This window comes from Thunnus thynnus, chromosome 14, assembly GCF_963924715.1.
Source record: "Thunnus thynnus chromosome 14, fThuThy2.1, whole genome shotgun sequence".
NCBI lineage: Eukaryota > Metazoa > Chordata > Actinopteri > Scombriformes > Scombridae > Thunnus > Thunnus thynnus.
The window spans coordinates 27,557,527-27,580,207 of NC_089530.1; the positions used below are offsets into that span (position 1 = coordinate 27,557,527).

At 40.2% G+C, this 22,681-nt stretch overlaps 1 protein-coding gene across 11 annotated transcripts in view; it reads right to left on the reverse strand.

The window, feature by feature from the left end:
* The window catches only part of LOC137197398 (mitogen-activated protein kinase kinase kinase kinase 3-like), a 46,653-nt gene extending 24,678 nt beyond the window's left edge, over positions 1 to 21,975 (reverse strand). For 6 of the 11 annotated variants that reach the window (XM_067610780.1, XM_067610783.1, XM_067610779.1 and 3 more), the window contains exons 1-13: positions 21,730 to 21,975; positions 7,561 to 7,618; positions 6,811 to 6,901; positions 6,493 to 6,557; positions 6,262 to 6,317; positions 5,147 to 5,194; positions 4,629 to 4,671; positions 4,278 to 4,350; positions 3,518 to 3,649; positions 3,075 to 3,137; positions 2,813 to 2,894; positions 1,927 to 2,043; positions 1,344 to 1,418 (exon numbers count right to left, since the gene is read on the reverse strand). In XM_067610780.1, coding sequence (XP_067466881.1) covers positions 1,344 to 1,418; positions 1,927 to 2,043; positions 2,813 to 2,894; positions 3,075 to 3,137; positions 3,518 to 3,649; positions 4,278 to 4,350; positions 4,629 to 4,671; positions 5,147 to 5,194; positions 6,262 to 6,317; positions 6,493 to 6,557; positions 6,811 to 6,901; positions 7,561 to 7,618; positions 21,730 to 21,828 — 1,002 coding nt within the window. In that variant the 5' untranslated portion in view covers positions 21,829 to 21,975. The remainder of the gene's footprint in view (positions 1 to 1,343; positions 1,419 to 1,926; positions 2,044 to 2,812; positions 2,895 to 3,074; positions 3,138 to 3,517; positions 3,650 to 4,277; positions 4,351 to 4,628; positions 4,672 to 5,146; positions 5,195 to 6,261; positions 6,318 to 6,492; positions 6,558 to 6,810; positions 6,902 to 7,560; positions 7,619 to 21,729) is intronic. The other 5 variants (XM_067610782.1, XM_067610784.1, XM_067610788.1 and 2 more) reach the window with 4 other exon arrangements.
* Positions 21,976 to 22,681: the final 706 nt, after the last annotated feature.

Sequence of the window (22,681 nt, forward strand, 5' to 3'; positions counted from 1 at the left end):
AGGAAGATTTCCTTTAAGCAGGGCCGGGTAAAACAATCCACGACTATTTTAAACTGCTTGGACTGCTTGAAGGGGGCTGTACTGTATTAATGACTTTAAAATATTTTCCTGAACCTCAACATTCTTAAAATTGAGGTCAAGGGGTTTTTATCTAAAAGTCAGAAATGCCGCTTATTTGCTCGCAAACACCTGGAAGTGGTTTAGATGCATTATTCAAAAGGCGTGTGATAATGTCACACTTTGGTAGGCATCTTTATGAACTAAGATATTTTCGTTCTATCGGCCAGCTGCTGCCACAGGACTGGAACGAACACTTTAGTGATCTGCTGTGGTTTAACCAAGATGGCAGTGATGTTGTCATGGAAGTGAGCATTTTTGTGTAGACCGGTCAGTGTGTATCTCATGAAGTCATTGCAACTACAAATTAAAGGAACAGTTCATCCTTTTAGGGAAAGACACTTGTTTCTTGCAGTGAGTTAGATGAGAAGATCAATATCACTCTCATGTGTAGATATGAAGCTAGCCAGCAGTCAGTTAGCTTAGCTTAGCATAAAGTCTGGAAACAGAAGGGAAACAGCTAGCTTGGGTCTGCCTAAAATGAACTAAATCTGCACGTGACCTGCTGTAAAACCACAATTTGTTATTTTTAGGATACATTTTTGTACGTATTAAACAAGATCTAGAGATATAACATGTTAATTAGTGAGCTTTATAGGTGCTGGTAGGCAGATTTTGTTATCTTTGGACAGAGCCAAGCTAGCCGTTTCCTTCCATTTCCATTCAATACTGTAAGATTAACTAACCAGATGCCGGCTGTAGCTTCATATTTACTGTACAGACATGCACAGGATATCAATCTTCTCATTTAGCTCTTGGCAACGTAGCATTTAAGAAAATATAATTTTCTGTACTTCTGTAACTTTCTATCAACCTCATGACTTTTAATTAAAAGAGATCAAATGTTTCAGAACTGACAATATTCCCTAATTATTGAAGAGGAATCTAAAATCGTATACTTGTAATTATATGATAATATAAATACCACTAGTTGATAGTAAGGCATGGATGGATGGATGTACCTGTCAACAGAATATAAACATTAAATACATGTGCTCGCTGGCATGTTAAACTATTTATGCAACTGCCACGGTAATCCATCGACCATCTGAACCTCACATGCCAATGCCAGTTTCCATGACAACACCAGTACACACTGAAATGAATGGATATCCACTTTCTGTTCATTCAGTCCTGTGGTCGTCCTCCCAGTCAAAAAAACCGACTGACAGTAACGGTTTGTGTTAGAATGACATCACTGCAGACACCGCAGCCCACACTGGTACCTTCCTGCGGGCCGCAAAACGGGGTGCACGTCGAGCACCGGGGCTTATGGGTAGGAAATGACCCCTGTACTTAAACTGGGAAGGAGGTAGAGGATGGAGAATGGAGAGAAGAAGACAAGAGAATAAAAGTAATGGGGGAAGAAGGAGGAGAGAAAAGTAAAGAGAAAGAAGAAGTGCTACAAGGAGGAAGAGGAAAGAGGAAGAAGACATGCGGAAGGGATGAAAAAGGTAAAAAAAAAAAAATCAAGAAGAGTGAAATTAGAAACAAACGGAAGAAAAGAGGTGAGAGAAGAATAAAAGCACAGACAGAAAAAACAGAGGGAGAAGGAGAAGGACAAAGAGCAGAAAAGATGAGTCACGTGCGCCAAAGGAAAGGAGCGGCTAAGGCTGAGGAGAGAAGAGGTGATCGTCGGTGGACGGAGAAGGAATTTAATGGACGAGGAAACAAATGGAGGAGACAGAAAGGAAGGAAAAAGAAGCGAGATCCAGCAAAAGATAATCACCACTGTGTTGACCTGCTTGTTGAGCTTGACGACACTTTTTGGTTTTGAAAGCAAAAAAACCTGAGAAGGTCAAAGGTTACCTCCGGTTCAGGGTCGTCATCATCAAAGTCGTTGTAGGTGCTGTGGTCAGGATTGTTGGCTTTGTCCAGCAGCTCTATCGCCAGCGTCCTGCTGAGAGGCTGGGACACAAAGGGGTGCTGGAAAGACAGGAAGGACAGGCAGCAAATCAAAGCGATGCCTTAAAATAGCTTAATTTTTTTCTGTCCGACCGACACTTAAATAGCTCAAAAATATTCCTTTACGAATGATTAAAAAAAAAAACGAAAGCATGCTAGAAGCTGGGACGAATATTTGATGTTGTGTTTGACAAATAACTAAAGTGACTGTTTATCAGAGCTGTCATAGATTAACTGTCTGTTTGTTGACTTGACTAACTGTTGTGGCACTACGATGAATGAATGTAACACCTGACACGGAGTGATTAAATATGTTTACAGAGCAACCAGTGGAGTTTATGCCTGGCTGATATTGGTTTAGTCTATGTGATATACTGTATCCACCACCAGAAGCATCATCTAGTATATATACACACACAACACACAGTCACCTCATAATTTAGCTTTTTTTACAAGTTAAGAACAGAATGCAGATAAAATATGTCAGCCTATTAAAGAGGAGCTCAATATTTAGCTATAAGACAATGTAGCCATGTTGATACCTTAAAATTTGGTTAGATTTAACAATCTAATGTTTTTTTAATTGAATGTGCAACTGTAGAGATTCATGTTTCTGTAAAGTTTATAGGCATACGTGTATAAACATAACAAATAGCATAGTAAGGACTTTTGTGGAGATGGTCTAATCTGCAGTGTGTATCCAGAAATGTGCAGTATAGCTGGCGTGCGTCACACTTCTACAAAACCATTAAATCTTTTAGAATTATAAGCATTTTGTGCTGTTGCTCACCTGCAGCAGCTTCTCAGCTGTGGGCCTCTTCTTTGGGTTCTTGGTCAGAGCTAGCTTGACAAAATGGTGAAAGTTGTTTGTCCTGTCGTCCAGCAGAGAGAGAGAGGGGAAGACACAGAGGGGAAAGAAAGGTGACAAAATCAGCACAGATTTTATACGACTTCATATTGCGTCTAAATGTTTCTTAATATCTGAGAAGTGTGGAGAACGACAACTGAGAGAGACATAGAAATCATGGATGGGTGGAGTGGGGGTCTCTCACCATTTAAGCTTATCTTTCAATTTAGGAGGCTGGAAATTACTCTTGGTCATTAAGAACAGAGCCCTGTGGGGGGAAGAGAGAGATTAAGATAAAATTAAAGTCTTTACAGCAGAGTAATAACAACATAACTGTGAGAGTCTGACATCCTGCAATCATAATAATAAAGTCAATACAGAGGTGCCATCGCTTTAACACCCCGGTCTCATGAGTCTTTGCTATGTTTTACCACATCTGTTGGAAATGTTTCACTTTGTACACAGTAGTAGATGTCGGAAGCTTTGCACACCAGGGTGTTGTTGGTGTTGCATAAGTGGCAGCAGCAATATCTCGTATTTTGACTTGCAATAATGTAAAATACCTTTTTGAGGTGCTATAGTGTTTAAACACTCATGAAAGGTCTCTGCTCCAATAAAAATGTGTGATAATAATTAAATGTATTTTACCTCATGGGGTGCAGGTCAAACATAGGTGGCTGTAGCTCAGCCAGCTCTATTGCAGTAATGCCCACAGCCCAGATATCACACAGCTGGTTGTAACCTCCTTTCCTTTCCACTGCTGCTACCTCTGGAGCCATCCTATGGAGAGAGATAGAGAGAGAGAGAGAGAAAGAAAGAGAGAGAGAGAGAGGGAGAGAACAAAGGAAAGGAGACAGAAGGAGGGCATGAAGAAAACAAGAAAAGAAGGAAAGAATGGGAGTAAAATGTGTGCTCATTTTTTTTACAAAGTCCTAAATCAGGTTAATTAAACAGCAACACACAAGTAGTTTTTGAATTTTTCCTGCAGTATTTCCCTCCTGCTGCAGCCACTGCATAACAACAGCAGCAGAACAGAGAGTTCTCCCACCGTGTACAACTCTATTACTTCTCCATAACTCTACTTCTGTGTCAGAGTGCCTCGAGGACTTAAAAATTCCTGGTTTGTTAAGCTGAGATGTGAATGGTCTGGTTTCACTACAGCTGCACTGAAAACCATTAGCTAAAGCAATGAATGCATGAAACATGTCAGACAACACATTCTGGTGTATTCCCGCATTCCTGCATGACCCATCAGACGGATTCCATCATACTGCCTGACGTCAGAGAATTGATCCAATTCCCACACTTTCCCCTAACATGGAGCAGTATGTAGGACTTCTGCATCGGCTCTACCTGCGTACGTATCCACACGCAGATTTGAGGGAGCTGAAAAACAAGCACAACTCACCAGTAAGGAGTTCCAATGAATGATTTCCTCTTGGCTAGAGTTGCTGTGATCTGGGCTGACACCCCAAAGTCAGCTACGGAGAGGAAAAGGAGAGGAAAAGAGGTGGGGGGGGGGGGAAGAAAGAAGAATCAGAATAATAGAGGGGAATGAGTGAAAGAATTGAAGAGACAGAATGAAGGAGGGAAGAGATGGATAGGGAGAAATAAATTTAAAAAAAAAAAGAGGAAAAACAAGAACACAAATTATTACACAAAGGAGAGCAAGAAGGAAACCAAATCAGTAAATGAGGCCATTCAGATTCAGTCTTTTGAAGCAGAAGGTAATTGCAGAGACCATGTTTGTTTCTCTCACCTAGTTTAACATAGCCGTTGTCTGTCAGGAGGATGTTGGCTCCCTGTCAGAGACAAACATGTCACGCGTCAGGATCCAACACAATAAAAATCACACTTCCAGTCGATTCAAATTAGCTTGGGGAAACACATTCAGCAGCAAGTTTGTTGCAAAGTGGTTTGTCATTGATCAGTGTAGCCTGCAGCTATGAATCAATTATCAAACACCGTCACACATGTCTCCGACATAATGTGTTCTCATTTTCAACATCAATAAACGTATGTGCTCGCACCCTTCTTCAGAATGTGATGAATTATCATTAATCATGATAAATTAACAGAGTTAAAGTTGCTTTATCAGCAAATAAATGCAGAGGTCTGTAGAGGTTAATGGATTAGACTATAACAACCCACATACATGGTATACACCCAGAGGGAAAGCACATACAGCATGCTCCACAGTATATTATTGATAACTTGGATAGAGTTTGATAATTTTATATAACAGGTTTTATTCCATATACTTTTCCGCAGGCTCACCTTGATGTCTCTGTGCATTTTTCCTTTATTATGTAGATAGTACAAACCCTGAAAATAGAAAAATCACACAGAAAATGATGTTATTCACTGCTACTGGCGCTTGCAAAAAAAAAGAAAAACGTGACAATAAAGGATTACAGTACACTGAAAAGAAGCTATCAATTACTATTAAATTATCTGTCGAAGAAAACATTCATATATTTTTCACCAGAACCAGCTGTTCATTGTCAAATGTTCAGGAAATTGGCAGCGCAGACATATCATCTGTGTTTCTGATAGATGACTGGCTCCAGTACAGCATGCAAACACAATACAGTGTTTCCTCCAGGCACCACTCGGACTTTTTCAGTCCCGATACCGATACTGATACCTGGGCTTTGGGTATCGGCCCGATACCGAGTACCGAGCCGATACCTGTGTTTGATTAATAAGCTGTACGCCTCACTGTGTGGAAGAGACTGGGATCATTCTTCTATGTGTGAGGCAAAAACAGGCTTGACATAAACATTGCTTTCCTAACATCATAATAAATAAATACATAGATATATATTCACTGTATTGTTATTTATTAAAATAACGGTATCCAATACCAGCTTGTCCCATCGTCACCAAAACCCGATCCAGCTATTGGAGTCAGTATCACATGGATATCCAATATCAGTATCAGTATCAGTATCGTGCATCTCTTGTTTGTCTGTAGTTTTATGCAGCTGTTGTGCTTTGGGAAATAATTCCAGTTTTGTCTCAAAATCTGTTAACCTCTAATTTATGTTGTTATTCGAATGGATGATATTTCAGTTTTGAAATGCTTATGCAGAACATGATACGCTCTCATAAAACATACAAATGAACATTCTTGAATAATGCAAAGTAGTTTTCTGACTTTGTAACCTGCTCTCACTCTGCAGAGTCAGTGCTGAAGCGTAAACGTGAAGCACTGGAGACAATGATTGACAGTTAACATCATTCATGATTTATGTGTCTGTGTATAATTTTACAGAAAACGAGGAGCAGTCCCAGCTTAACAGAGGATGTCTTCTACGTATATATGTCTGTTTATTCCTCTGCTCCTATTTTAAAAAATATTATGGCACATGTTATACTGTATACACTACCTGCAGGGTCTCTCGTGACATGTAGGCTATCTGTGACTCTGACAAAGGCCCAGTTACTGGAGAAATGACACGAGGAAGAGTGAGAGAGACAAAGAGAGAGAGAGAGAGAGAGATGGATGGGTATCAAAGAGTTAGACAGGGTTAAAAACAAAAAAAAAAATGATAAAAGACATTTATAGTAGATCAAAAAATGCGTGTGCGAGAGTGCGTTTTGGTGCGTGTCCTTCTTACCGTGATAGATATCCTGCAGAGAGCCTCCCCCACAGTACTCCATACTGATCCATAACTTATCTCTCCTGCATATACACACACACACACACAAGGAACTCTTTCAGTACACCCGTATACAACGTCTCACACTAGTGATTTGCCCTCACAAACTTCCACCTATCTCTTACTTTCCCACATACACCAGCTGATCTCTCTTTTTCCTCTCTCTCTCTCTCTCTCTCTCTGACAGACACACACACACATATAAAAACCACAGTGAAGCAACATGCTTTGATAACAATAACAAACTTATTTATAACATCTGACACACACTCTTACCGGAGATAACTGCCAAAATAGGCCACGATATTGGAGTGTTTACAGTCCTTCATCATTATAATCTCCTGCTGGACAACAGCAAAGTCCTCACCTGGAGAGAACACATACACACACATACACACACACACACACACATCATGAATACAGCGATAAGGCTGCTTGACTGGGTCATAATGACTTACAGAGCAGTACACCAGAGAAGAAGAGAAGTTTCATTACTTTGTGTTTGTGTTGGAGTGTGTGCATGTTTGTGTTCTATGTATGATTTTCTGGCAAAACGATAAAATTTGCACACTTGAAAACCTAAATTATTCAAGCGATTTCCCGTGTCATGATACATTTGTGATGATACACACTTTTGCTGTTACTTCTAAAGTATTTTTTTCAATGTTTTCCTTTCTTTAGTGAAATAACAGAAGACAGAAAAAACCACAGAAAGGAAGAAAAAAAGGGGGAGGGAAATAATCTATCGGGAGAGAGACAGAGCGAAGGACAGTGACACAAGGGAAAGGATGAGGGTGAATTGCGGGGAAGGGAGAGAGTGTGGAAAAGAAGAGAGGCTCGTCTAAAAGTCTGATGAAGGAAAAAAGCTAAAAGGAAAAAAGACGGTGACAGGACTGTAGCGAGAAGAAGAGAGAATGAACGGTGACACGGTGTGAGAGAGAGAGAGGAGGCTGATGTAGGGAAAGAGACGAAGATGACGCAATAACAAGGAGGTAAAGGAATAGAAAAGAAAATGAGATAACTCACCCGGTTCCAGTTTGATGACTTTGATAGCAGCCAGTTCCCCTGTGTTTACATTACGAGCCTAACAGAGGGGGGGGGGGGGGGGGGGGGGGGAGAAGGGGAAGAAAGCAAGTCAGTGAAGGCTCTAAACACAAAAGGGAACATTTGGGAATGTTGTTCATGTAGCGTCGAGATGCGTGGAGCACCGTATGAGTTACACTGAACTGAGAGACACAAACTGTTGCTTTTGTCATCAAATTGTGGAGGGACTTAACACAATATTAAGAAATGATATGTACATCGGCACTCATTCATTTCAATAAGACCGTTGCATTGACCTAGTGGGAGGGGCTGACACAGAGGGCTCCGGCACGTCATTTCAACGTAATGCAACATCATCTGACCAATCGCATACATGCAAGCACATATTCCTGTTAGATTACTTTGTCATGTGAACTACATATTTCTGTTTACTTCATGATTGTCTTGGAGGATAAAATGATCCCGGCCGTGATAAAACCTCACAGAGTCTCATACTGTAGTGTTAAAAAAGTCATACAGCTGTGATAGAGACGTGCACGGCAGCGCTCACGAGTGTTTTCAGTTAGTTTGGCTGATTTGACGTCTGCTCACGGGGGTCAAAAAACTATGCTGCCAAGATTCCCTTGAGCTAATTAAGAGTGATAAAGGTGTAATTTGTCTCATCCTAACAGGTGCAACAAAGCTAAGAGGAGAGTCAGGGGGGGGGGGTGTCAATCAAGTGGTCTGAAGTGAAATCACCTGTGTGGGTGCATCACAGGTGTGCAGGACTTTTAAAGACATTTCAGAATAGCTGTACGAGAACCTTCCTTGAATCTAGAAACACAATGCTGAAACCTTTTGTCTTATCAAAGTGATTCTGTTGCTTTTAAATGCAGAATTCCTGTTCTTTTAAATGCAAACGAAAATCATGCTGTTTGCAGCTAGTTTAGCACATTCAAAATAGCAGAATGCATTCATAACTCATTCAAAACACTAATCTATAGACAGGAAATCAAGCAAGTTTTTCCCCTCTATTCCTGAAAAGCTGACATTTGTCAAAAAAGCGGGCTTTAGCAGGACACTGAGGCTGTTTTTCTATAAATAGTGAGCTGTGTTTACATCTTGTGTTGGTGAGGCAGAGGAATTCTACATGAAATATACATGAATAAAAGATGCTCTTTCAGAAGAGACATGAATTGCTCGCTTCTCTCAGGCCAAGTGTGTGCAAGCACGGCTGCGTGTGACACTGCAGAAGTATGTGTGTGTGTGTGTGTGTGTGTGTGTGTGTGCGTGAGAGAGAAAGAGACGCTTGAAATTTGACTAATACGACCTAGACTTTCAACATAAGAGACAAAACAACAGCCTAATATTACGTTATGTCTCTAACACAACAGCTCTCTCTATATTTTCTGATTATATGGTTTCACTATTTCCCATCTAGACGGTGAGATCAGACAGAAACACCCCCATCTACCCTCATACGGGCTGCAGCCTCACCAAATCCAACATTAGATCGAAAAAGCCCTGACGTTTTATATTCTGATCTGTTCACTTTATTGGAAAGTTTAGTTGGAAAGCTTTTCACTTATTTAAAATGCACTACCACATTAAAAGTGCTGTACTTTTATCAAAGGCCCTGAATCTATTACAGTCACAACTTGAGTAGTTTTGACATACATCAAACTCCTTTTAAGTTTTCTTTGTTTCTATTACAGTCATGCATAATGTGCTACCTGAACTGCTATGTCAGCATGAGCAGTAATAGCCACCATGGCTGAGGGGAAAAACAAATTAGCACCACCAAAAAAAACCCCTCAAACTGCCCCGACACACAAAGATATTGGAGTACTGCCCACACAAGTGCACTGCAGAAACACAATAGCAACGAGGAGACAAAATAAAACAATGAACTCAAGGGTAACCGCGGGACAAAACACTACACACTATCAGGAATTAATCGGTAATATTATAAGACGATTAAAAGAGATTTTCAGTTTTGTCTAACAAGATCGGTTCAAGAGCATGATCGACTGAAGGAGAAGAAGAAGAACAGAGACAGAGGAAGAGCAGCTGAGGACAACCCACACCAAAACAAAGCTGTAGTGGGAGGAGAGACAAAGAGATGCAAAGAGAAAAAGAAGAAGAAGAGAGAAGTGGAGTGGAGAGCAGAGACAGAGTGTCTTCAGTCAGCAGACAGACCAGAGATGACTCATAGCGTTCGGTGCCACTGTTAGTGGCAACAACACACAGCCCGACTCCACTTGATTGGCTGGGTGGCTGGCTGCTGTGACCGACTGAAGCGTGCCATCTGGTGTAACCGAGAGCGTGCAGGTTTGATCTACAGTTACTGTTAAAGTTATTCAAATCATACCGACAGTTTCATGAGCCTGAATCAGCCGTTGCTACTCAATCAAGCTCAACTTTTGCACCGATCAGAGTAAACGCTCCAGTCCTTCAAATCTAGTTAGTTTCCCTGTGTTATGTAGGGGCAAATGAATGAATGGCAACCACTCTGGGATTATAAGATATTGAAAGTAGCGATGACTGAACTAATAATGTTCTCAAAAACACCCGAACAAAGAAAAAAAAAGGTCTTTCTTAATAGTTAGAATTAATGGCTGGCAAAACAAAAAAGCATCCTGCTCATTTTAATTTATTCTGGGTGAAAACTCCAAACTTAACAGTTAAAATGTCGAGTAAATGAATGACTGGTGATATCACAACCTGGGTGGGTGCCTGACTGACTGGTTAACGCTGAGGCACAGATGACTGGGTGCTCGGTGATGGTGACACGGAGACAAGGTAACAAAGCGGAGGATGCCGTACATGTGCTTGGGAGCAGGACTGGGCATACCTGGGTTTTTGAACTGATGTAAGAATAAGTTTTTTGTCACTTTGGAGGAAATATTTTTCTATAAAGCCCTTTATAAAAGTTCTCAAATGTTTAAGTTAAGTTTGGCTTATTGTTACTTAACTTGAATTTTTGAGCTTTGCTGTGCAGAATGACGCACGGCTGTTTTCACCTTCATGAACTGAATAAGGGGAAACTTTGTACTCAATAAAAATCTGAGTTTAAGGCGTGTACCTACAAGCATGATTTGCGACATCACAACTAATTGCAATCTAGTTGCACTAGATGATGCAATGAGGGAGAAGGATAGTTGTTTTATTTTAAGAGATTTTAACTAGTTAACTTTGGGGGAAAAAAACATGCACACAAATGATTATTCAAAGTATTTTTATACGTCTTAAAACATGTCTGCTGGGATCTTTAAATGTTTGTTAAACACAAGCAGCTGCACATAAAAATGAAAATAGGAAGAATTATGATTTAAATAAGAAACATTCTCATCAAAGAATAAGTAAAGAGGAGTGTGAATCTGACCAGACATGTGTTTCATACTTTGTGCCAGTACAAAAAACTATTAAAGTTCAATAACCTGCCCTATTTTGGAAAATGTCCCTGATGAGAACAGGGCTGAATTAGAAATTAAAATTAATTGCCAACAATTTTGATAATTGGCTTTTAGGCAACTAATAGGACAAAGCAATCAATGTGAAGGGATCACCTTGGGCTCTGGGAAATTGTAATTGGCATTTTTCAAAACTCTGTGACATTTCATTGACTCAATAAATCAAACATATAACTGAGAGATTAATCAACAACACAAATAAGGGACCAGAGTTGTTTCCATGTATTGCTTTGCCAGATCAGTGATGGCATGTTGTGAGCTTTTACTGCACAATACTGGAGAAATTTAGCTCACAGCCATCATTAACACCTCTATCAGGATGTGTGTGTGTGTGTGTCTATCATAGGCTACTTTTGGGGACAAATTTCATACTTAAGACCACTTTACTGGGGACGGCTTGTCCCATTGGTGACAAAAGTCATGTCCACATTTGAGCTGATTTCTGAGTGAGTGGTTAAGGTAAGGTAAGGGTTAGTCTCCAGGAAATGAATGTAAGTCTATTTAATGTCCCTAAAAGTGACCTAAGACAATATGTGTGTGTGCGTGCATGTGTGTGTTATACTCAGCATATGGTCAGCTCAGTGGAGGATCAGTGTGGCATTTCACTCTCTCTCTCTCTCTGACCATGAAAAACAAACATGAACAACCTAAGCAATAGCATCTCGCCATGCTAATCATCCCGCTCAGCTTGAGTTGTAATCCTGCAGCTATTGTGAGAAAAAAAAAACGAGGGTGCACAATTTGATTTTGATTTTAAAGTAGTTTGCCCGTAGAGCTTTTCTATTTTGTCTGAGGTGATTTAATTATGTTTCATGCGTTTGTGTGATAGTCGCCACGTGTCTGACTCAAACACTATTAATAAACACAGATTGGGTATTCTTCATTCACTCCAGCTTTGATGGAGCAGCTTGTGCTATTTACAGTTAATCCAGTGTGACAGTAGACCGGTGAGGTTAACTCTTCGCGGGCGACTAGTCTGGTGAACTAACTTACGTAAGGTCAAAGTTCATGTCACGGTAGCGCTCCTCTTAGCTGTCTCAGGTCACTAGTTCACGTCCAAGGTTTCAGCCTCTTATTCTGCTCATTTACTTGTGATGGGACAGCGTGGACTTCACGATTAGATACTGTTTCTACTGTCAAGGTAGCGACTTTAGACTTGAGATGGATAGTCGGTTAATCAATACGTTGACTGACAGACAATTAATCAGCAATTATTTTGATATTCGATTAATTGTTTTAGAAAAAATGCCAAACATTCTCTGATTTCAGCTTTGTGTGGATTTGCTTAGCCATAGTCTACTGAATATTTTTGGTTTTTGGGCTGATGATTGCATAAAAATAAGGTCGTCACCTTGTGCCCTCCCTGGGATTTGTGTGGACGTTTTTAATTATTTCTGGATACACTGACGGACAAAACGATTAATCAATTAATCAAGGAAGTAATCATTAGATTATACAATAAAAATAATCATTAGTTGCAGGCCTAAACAATTTTAATTGTGGTTCTTAGTAGTTCAATTGTATCACTTGTTTAGATTTCTTGTGTGTTTATATCAGATTATGCAGAATAAACTGACTGATTTGGTCAATAAGAATCATGTCATATGCAAGATGTTCTCTGTATGGACCTTTGTTTGTAATCGTGCAACTTTTCATTAATCCAGACACTTTGTTACACATTTCTTATAAAAAATTAAAAAGGAAGACATCCGTGAGAAATCCCCCCCCCCCAAAAAAAAGCACATTAGTGGCTCTCTCATTCTGGTCACCTCCAGCTCTCATGCATTATCCAGGACGACTTGGAAAACGTGCTGGTTGAACTTTCCATTGTGATTACAATCTCATGTTCACTTCACCATCTCATTATCAATCTGTCTCTTGACATTTTCGAACCCTCCATGTAGGAGCGGCCCAGAACTACATGGTGCTGAAACCCCCCCCCCCCCCCGTTTGGGAAGGGGGGTTCCCAAACGGGGGATTAAGGCCTGGCCTTGGGCAATGATGACTGACAAGTGTAGCAAGTTATTCACTTCCTGTGATAAGATTTTCACAGGAGATTTAAGGTTTCAAATGGGTGACTGTACAGTCACAACAACCATGCTTTTTTGACCTTTCAGATAACCAATGCATTAAGCCATGACAAGCTTCTTACTTAAGAAACGGCTCACTCACTCGCTGACATTAGATAATGACACACTTAAACATGCATTTCCCGATTTTTATGTAGCTACTGTCATGTGAAAACCTTGTCTATTAACTTTTTTATCTCCTCCTCTGTGGGTTAACTCACTTCTAAACCTGAAAAAGTACAAATATAATGACATCAAGCTAAGTTTCTGTCAGTTTTGAAACATTCCAAAACAGGATTTTAACCACAAATTGTCTTATTGGTGGAGGTTCAGCTTACAGCTTGTTTTGTAAGAGAACTCAGTCTCTACATCTACACACATGGCTTCAGGAGGGGAGCAGGTGAGGCGAAAAAGCAGTAGGCAGTGAAGTGAATAATTAGCGCACCTGTCTTTCAACAAACACCCACTCTCACTAGCAAAAACACCCATAAATGCACATCATTTATGGGTTACACACACACACACAAACCTTTTAGGGCCATTTTAATTTAGAAAATTAACTTTTTTCCCCACACAAAGCTTCTTCCAAAACACTGTAAATTCATTTACTCAGAGGGATCATTTAACCCTGTGTTAAGTATTGAAGTATATCTCTCTTAAAGCATGCAATGGGCTTTACCAACAGCAATAATGAAGTGGAGCTACACTGCAAACTAGTGAAATCAATGCCAGAAGCACAGAATCGCTGCACTACTGCCAAATGCAGTTTTAATTAGCTTATCTTGTTTCAAATTATTCAAACCTTAAAACAAGGTTAAAGTTGGAGTTTCATAACTAAAATGTTCTAACAAAGTTATCATAACACATGATGTTTGATGAGATGAGTGTGACCGATTCTCCCACAGCACCGGTGGCAACCACATTTAGTGTCAGCCTGTGAAGTCACATACCAGACACACTTCACACACTCCTGCTACACGGATCCATGTATGTGTGTGTGTGTAGGGCTGAGCAATAGAATAATATTGTATTGATATTGTGATATGAGACTAGATGTCATCTTTAATTTTAGATATGGTTATATGGCGTCTTATAAGTGTCTTTTCCTGGTTTAAAAGGCTGTATTACAGTAAAAGTGACGTAATTTACTGAACTTACCAGACTTTTCCAGCTGTTCTATTATTTGGTTTTACTCCCTAAGTCGCTATCTCCACATCACTGATGATTATTTATTGAAAATCTCATTGAGTAAATATTTTGTGAAAGCACCATCAGTCCTCCTTACAATACTGTCGCAATATCGATATGGAGGTATTTGTTGAAAAATATCCTGATATTGGAGTTTGTCCATATCACACAGCCCTATATGTATGTATGTATGTATGTATGTATGTATGTACAATATATGTACATAATTGCAGTGTGAGGATTCAGAGAAAAACATAAAACATTTAGCCGACTGTCTTATCCAAACAGATTTCATAAGAGCATGCTTCATTTTCCACATCACAAACGATTGACAATAGACCTTATAAACATTCCCGTCTCCCTAAGTTGTTCTTGTATGTTTCCTAAGGAGCATGAAGTCTGTATGAAACAATTATTTAGCCCAAACCAGATCTGAGCATTCCCAACTCCATCACATGAGCACACAATCTCAAAATAGGATTTGACACTTGTGCTACAATGCTGCCGAGATTTATACCATGGCAAAATTATGAGCAACAAGGTGCTACATACAAGCCTCACAGATATTATCCCTTCCTATTTACTAAGTAATGATGCAGCTTCTAGTTCAAGTGACCCAAGTATTGCCCATCATTGAGTGAGTACCAACATGTCCTCAACACCCAAAATGTTTTATTTGGATTTGGAAATTCAGCTGACTGATTGAAAACTTTCCTTGAACGGTGTAATTCCATTGTTGGATGTCATTTTCTCCTTGTAATTTGAGTAGTAACATACTAATACAATAACAACCATACACATAAAACCCAAAGCTTTGCCAATGAAGCACCTCATTACAAAAGATTATTCAGTTCAATACAAAATGTCCTTGAAATTACCATACTTTCACAAAACAAGTTGTGCAAGCTGAAATTCCAAACCAACGTTGCCTCTTGGGGGTGTCTGCAGATAGTCCACAATTACAATATTTTACAGAATGACAAGGCTGACAATAGAGAGAACACTTCAGCCTCTGAGAATTAAACAGCTTGACAACTCATCAACATCACACAGTCGACTGCTGTTTACCAACCCTAACTGGTTGCCAGACGTACAGATCTACGTTGGTTATCAAGCCATCAGACTGCTAAACCATGATCAAAATTCCATGCGATGCAAAAATGCTTTGTCGCTATCTGATTCAAGTGTGGTAACATACAGCTTCATGTTTATTCTTGCTGTCTTGTATTGTAGAAGAACTGACTTTTCAAATATGACCCTTCCTTTCAGTGTTTCCCCTAGGTTGAATGCTTTGGGGTGGCGGAGGACCAGATATTTCTCCGTTCTCTATATACAGTAGGAGCAGCTGAGATTGATACTAAAATGAGAGTAGCTGGTCCACCTTAAAGGTCAGTCCACCTTAAGTGAACCTGGTCAGGTTAGGCTAACCCATTGTCGCTAACTTCAGGGCTAACCCTCTTCACTTTTCCAGCAGTTGGGGAAACAATAGATGAGACTTTTCTTGATCTTGAGAAGATGCAGCATTTATTAACTGACACACTGTAGCCTGTATTGTACATTTACTGCCAGACTGACAATTTACTGCTGACCTTTTTCCTCTGCTCCGCTCGCATTCACCATCACTTTTCTGCCATTCGCTCCACTCGGTCAACCACACACATTACGCACCGCCCTATTCCTTAAAGCAGCTGTGCTACTCTTCTAATGTAGATGTCATTTGAAGAACGAAAAGGTTTACAGGGTTACTTCAGTGATGTTTTGCCATTAACAGTTGAAAGACACATGTTAGATTTAATAACAAATCAGACACCTAAGCGCTCACAATAGTGGACTCTGGGTGACTGACAGCAGCAGCTCCTGTAATTCAGAAGAGTTCAACCTGCTGAGTGGAGGTTTTCCAGTTCAAATGCAACAACAGTCTTCTGTCAGGCACTGCTGTAAATCTGTAAATATATGCGCATGTTGTGGGGGAAGGCCTAAAGACGTTTTCACCTGTCACACCACTATTTCTTTTGTGTTGACCCAGACCCACCCTGCAGGGAAGTGCCATACCATTCACTGTGTGTGCACTGCAGACATTCTCCATCTATCTATTTTGGCAACAGCTTATCCTTGTAGACGTTTCGCTAATCATTTTGTATTTGGTAATAGTGCAAACACAAGCTAAAGGATCTATTAAACTTTATTAACGTGGTTCAACTTGCTCTTTAAATAGTGTTACATCACCTCTCAAGATAGGGTGAAGCGCCGTTTGTTTACACAACTTAAAGACATTCTGTGCTTTGAGCAGGAGAAAGACTGTCAGTATATAAAATCATTCACATCATGAAGGTGTGAAATCTTCTATATGACATGTCAGGCAGCAATAGACACATTAATTACACATATTAGTTCTACACTGAATATAAGTCTGAATATTAAAATGAAAATGACTAAAGAAGTCTATTTTTACTGGCACATTTGGTTTTCCCCTTACCACTACACTGTGTCATTGACACTGTATAACTACCAACTATGCCAGTTATCAATATGTCACTGCACCAGTGGCACAGAGACAGATTCCTGCACAGTACATTAATTGTGCTTGGCGAACAGAAACCCCAGTGCCAGGATTGGGACGAAATTTCCGATAGAGAACCGAGGCCAGAAGATTCCAGGAACCTCGCTTTGCTTCAGAGCGTTTGAAAATATCCACCTCAGCGAGCAAACAACTGGAGGAACAGTGACAAAAACAGGATGGTTGTGGGCCAGCAGCTTTAATGGAGACCCTACAGCCATCTGTGCATGTGTGTCTATGCATGTGACAATACAATCATCTGGTTCTGTGTGTGTGTGTGTGTGTGTGTGTTATGCTGCAGCTTTTTTGCTTCACCGTCTTCCTCTGCTGGAGCAGTGGGAAACAATAGGACATGAGCACACACACACACACACACACAAACACACATATGTGGAGGAAGTGAGGATTCCTGCATTCCTGGACCACGGCTGCCCAGCTGTGCCACACACACACATTGAGGTCTGGCAAGAGGAAATCGTTACTGTCACCGCATATATTACTGTTAAGTACATCGGCGTTATATTAAATACATCAGGAACGTGTGAATGCGTACACAGAAAGCCACTTAACATGGCTTCAATCACGGACCGGTGGTGAAGGCCTTCATCCTTACTTTTATGAGGTAAGATGGAGCATCAAAGTCAAACCCTGGCTAATTGCAAAATTTCAGTGGGATTTAAAAAGGGAGCAAAATGTATTGTCTTATTGTGTTAATTTTATTTGTGTTGATTACATGCCACAAATAGCCATTTCAGCTTTGGGACACTTAGCTATCTGTGCTGTTAAATGGACTAGAAAACAGTAAAAACAAGAAAACTGAACAGCCACAGAGAGACACTGATAGCATTGCTTTCCACTTACGTAGAGTCCAAAAATACCCAGAAGGCTGGCATGTTTCTAAAACACACACCACTCCTACTGAAATTGATTTGTTATTAACTGATCTCTTTTCCCCACCGAGCGGCCCGTCGTCTGTCTCTACTTCCTAAATCTGAAGCCATAAGCACCTTGAGGAAACAACAGTCATCCTATTCAAACAACACAAGTTAAATCAGATCCTGTGTATTGGTAAATACTTGAGAAGGTAGGTGTAGTTATGGCAGATGTATCCCTGCAGCTGTTTTTCATGGCTATAGACTGACACTGGTATTTAATGAAGCTCTTTTGAAGCAGGTGGGAAAAGAAGAGTGTTGTTGCTTCTCCGTTCCACCCACGTAAAGTGACAAATCAATGGTCTCAATGTTAAATATTTCTCTTCTCTAGTATGTTTGGTTATCTTCGGTTTAAAGCATCACACACCACTCAGATTGGGAAACATAAGCATGCTGTGTGCAGTGTCTTGACTTCACTTTACAGGAATTTTGTGTGTGTTGAAGTCTAAATGAATTGAACTGCAACATCCTGGTGACATTTTTAGGCCATAAAAAGCGAGAAGTGTTCTGTGCTGTGAGGTTTAACATTTTGAAAATCGCTCAGCGCTGTCACTTCCAGAGCGAGGGAAGTAGGGTGGCTTTCCTACAGTATCGTTGTTTGGGGATAGAAAACCACTTGAAAAGGTCTAGTTGGTGTTAATTACGCTGGAATGTACGATGGGAAGTCAATCTGCTTAGCTGGTACTGTCAAGTATTTCAGGAATCATTATGTGAGAAATCTCACTTAACAGATTTTTATCTTACTTTAAGTGGCAAGATTGTGATTAGAGCTGACAACAATGAGTCAATTAATCAATTAGTTGATGGACAGAAAATTAATCTGCAACTACTTTGATAATTGAATAACTGTTTAAGTCATTTTTTAAGCAAATATGCCCAAAATTAGCTGGTTTAAGCTTCGCAAATGTAAAGATATAATGCTTTACTTTGTTGTACATGATGGTAACAGTTGATCAAAGAAAACAAGACATTTAAAAGGTGTCACCTTGGACTTTTTCACTAACTTCAGACATTTTATAGACAAAACAATAACTTGATTAATCAAGAAAATAATCATTAGTTGAGGCTCTAATTGTGATTCATTTAATGAATAATATCAATTACAATGATATAATCAATATAGTCTGTACCATCCCCTTTTTTTCCCCTCTAGACAGCCCTTAGGGTGTCTGTAAAAGTGAACTCTGCCTTATCCTGCCTTCAGGAACAACTAAAGAATTTCATTAGTCTGACTTTAAATGGAGAGTTGTGTTGCTACTGAATGACCTAAACGCTCTTGAGGGATTTTACTCCCTGTTAAGGATACAGTCCAGAGGGAAATTACTGAATCTTCGGCATGAAAATGGCCCAGTTTATTGACATTATCAGCATGCACTATTGGCAGCAGAAGAAATACTGGCACCTCCTCTGCAAAAATGTAAATTTACCCTACACGCACCCTCTTTAGGAGGATCAAACCTGTGATCTTGAGGTTACGAGACCTGTCTCGCTATCAGCCGATCCTCCTCCCTCGCTTGATGATAAAGAAAGAGAGGCAGGACTACAAACACAGGCAAAAACAAGCTTGCAGAGTTCACACTTTGTTTCCTGCTCAAACATTCCTACCCAAGCCACAGATTTTCACACAGCGGTAGAACCAAATATAGGCATCAATGAGGTTTACCAAGCAGCCTAGTGCTTTAGAGTGACATCCCATTATCCAGAGGTTTCAGGTTTGAGCCCCCAAGTGTCCTTCAGCAAACTCCTCCGTTGTTACTATGATGAACTGTGTCAGCTATATCATAATGTATTTTCTACTGTATATATCAGCTCGATCAAAACTGAAGGATTTATATTTGCAATCCTGTCATATTTATGTAGAACAGTGGGAAGTATTTTGCTCCCATCAGTTGTTTTGAAACCTACATCGGGGCACATTCATCAGCTGTAAACTGTGACAAGTCTAGCAGGCAATTTAGCTCTTAGCTACTGGCCTGCTGGAGAGCCTCTGTCAGACCTATGTGTCTGCGACGAGGCAAGATACTGAACTTAAATTAGAAACAAACAAGATTAGCTCCTGCAGGGAGGAACACAATATGGGAAACGCACAAAAAAAAAAAAAAAAACAAAGGACAAAATAATCAAAGCCATCGGGGTATTTTGCATCTGCTGTTGGAATTAACGGCAGCTATGTTTAAAAAGACTGAAAATCTTTCACATCTCAAGTCTTTAGGATGCAGACATATTCCTGTAATTACCACATGAGGCCTGGAGGTTAACCAAACATCATCAAGTCCTATTAAAGTGTTTAATGAATCTCCAGACTGCCAAAAGCCTCTCCCTCACACAGCGGTGAAATTAAATACCACGACAGAGTGACTGCTACACAAACAACTGCAGACTTAAGAGAGTGGATGTTTAACTTGTATAACCTGATTGATATATTCTTCGGAGCCGATGTGGAAATCAACAGGGTAACTCTGACATTACACAATGCCTCCTAAAGCATCAAGAATGGAGATAATACTTCAATAACTTATTTTTCATATTCGGTAATGTGCTTCTTGTTGAACTTATCATATTTTATATCTGATACGGTGTGGATACAGTAGTCTAGAGGAGTTTACTTATGTCTACTGTGCTCAGCTGTGTGTGCTGACATTTGTTTTTACATCCTGCAGCATTTACTTTACAGTTTTCTGTGATACTATAAATTTTGCATGATATATGACAAGCCTTGCTGTGTTTCTACATTGTATTCTCCTAAAATGTGTTGTATGACTGTGGCTGTAATTGTTTTTCATGTAGCATATAATAAGCATGAGTTGGGTTGTAATTGAGGGGCTGCCTTCCTTATTGGATCCCAGGCTGTCTGCTCCCAGCGCAGGGCCTTGATAAAGTGTGGTCCAAAGATAACTGGTGTAACGCCTCATAAATCAGACAGTGTACATAGAAATGGGCGTCCCAGTACTTTAATAACTGTGACTGGTGCTTACAGATACTAAAACGTGAATAACAACAATAAGAATGGTTGATATTATGATTGTTGTTGTTGTAGCTTGCTCAGTCCTGAGCGCTTTAGCCGAACTGGATTTCCAGGCAAGCAGCTGTCAGTCTATGTCAGGGCAAAGCGGAGGCAGTCACACAAATTTACCGGCACCTGTGCAATATTACGATAAAAAGGTGGACCCACTGGTGTGTCTCTGTGTCCGTTTGTGTGCCCTTGCAGCGAACAAATTACTGCTTGTTGTCATTTTGTCACAATGTGTTCCCACGAAAGAGCTACAGCCAGGTTAGCATGTTGATGCTAACACGTTAACTGCGTCCGTTTTCGGACAGCTAGCAGCTAAACGGACAGGTCTCGACTAATAGTTCCTTTTAAAACAATGTGAGCGGTAGTCATTCACTTTCATAATTTGAGGACGACCACGGCCTACGGGCGTGTAGACAATAATGTCACCGCCAGTTCATGGAACTACAATTTAAAGTGTACAAAGCGGATTTGATTTCTACTTTGACAAAATCAGATTTCTGCGCCCAAACGACGACTGGAGGTTTTCCCTCAACATTAGCTAGCTGGCGTAATTTATGATTTCTCGATACCCGAGCCGTGTAACGTTAAATACTGGCTAATAAGGCATTTCTCTAACGTTGACCCGAATGTCCATAATGCTGGAGAATAGTCAATGAGAACGGACAAAACAATAACAGTCATACAACATTAGCAAGACCAGCTTTGGCCGTGTGTCCGACAATGGAATTAAGCACATGAATAGCATATTCAAGAATGCATCAGTAACCATCAACGAGCAAAGACACCTTCAAACGAGCAAATGTTAGCTACAGTGTTTGTTTTCTACTGTTGTGGCAACACTGGTAGGCTACATCGGAAAGCTAACGCTATAATTCAGCCGGAGATGTCCCACTCCTCTGTGTCCGATAATGGAACTCGCCTTCCCTAACTGCAGTTTTACCTTGTACACATCCCCGTAAGTGCCGCTTCCTATCCTCTGGATCAGCTCGAAATCCTCCTGCGGATTCCGCCGGGACAGGTCGACACTGGAGTTCATCATTTCCACTGCCGTTTACGGCGCCGATCGCGCACGGTTGACGGACCCCAACAATGTATGAAAACAGATATTTTAAGAAAAACATACGGCGTCAGAAAATCCCAGCCCGAATCCACTGTAGCTCCAACATGGCTTCCAATGCGCAATGAGCATGCGCAATAGGCATCATGGCGTACCCTCTCCATGGAGTCTGAGGGAGATGGAGATGATGAATTTAATACATTTGTTATGGGTTTCAACAGTACTGTGTGGCGATAAAACCGCAAGAAAAGGAAAAAAAACACATATAAAGTGTTTGTTTTTGCACGTTAAATTTAAAAAGTGTAGGAAAAAACATCTAACACCTGATTTGAATACAAAACTATATTGAGCTCACTTAAACATCTAGCACCATTAGGTCTATACAGTGAAGGTGTATGGATCCATGATTTCTAATTTACACAGGCAGCAAAAATCACAAGTGTTTAGCTAAGGAAGAAATGGTTGAAAACACTCAACCCTGAATGGCCTTGTGTGGCCCATCAGTGTTTAACTGGGCTAAGTAGGGCTAAACAGTGGCAGATGGTAACATTGTGATTCAGCCGATGGCTGTATGACAAAACTAAAGTCCCACTACTGGAAAAAGTAACAGTTGTTATTTCAGTCCCCTTAGAGGTTAGGCTGTCAATATTCCTTATGTTTCTTATTGTCAATAAAAAACTTAAATAATGTGATCCCACCAACAAGTATTGCTGGTGTAGCAAAGGCCCAATACATCTTATTCCACTATGCCATAAAGCTAATTTTTTGTCCAAAAACATATAAATTCATCATTGAACCACACAGTTGCACTGGATGACATATTCCTTCATTACCA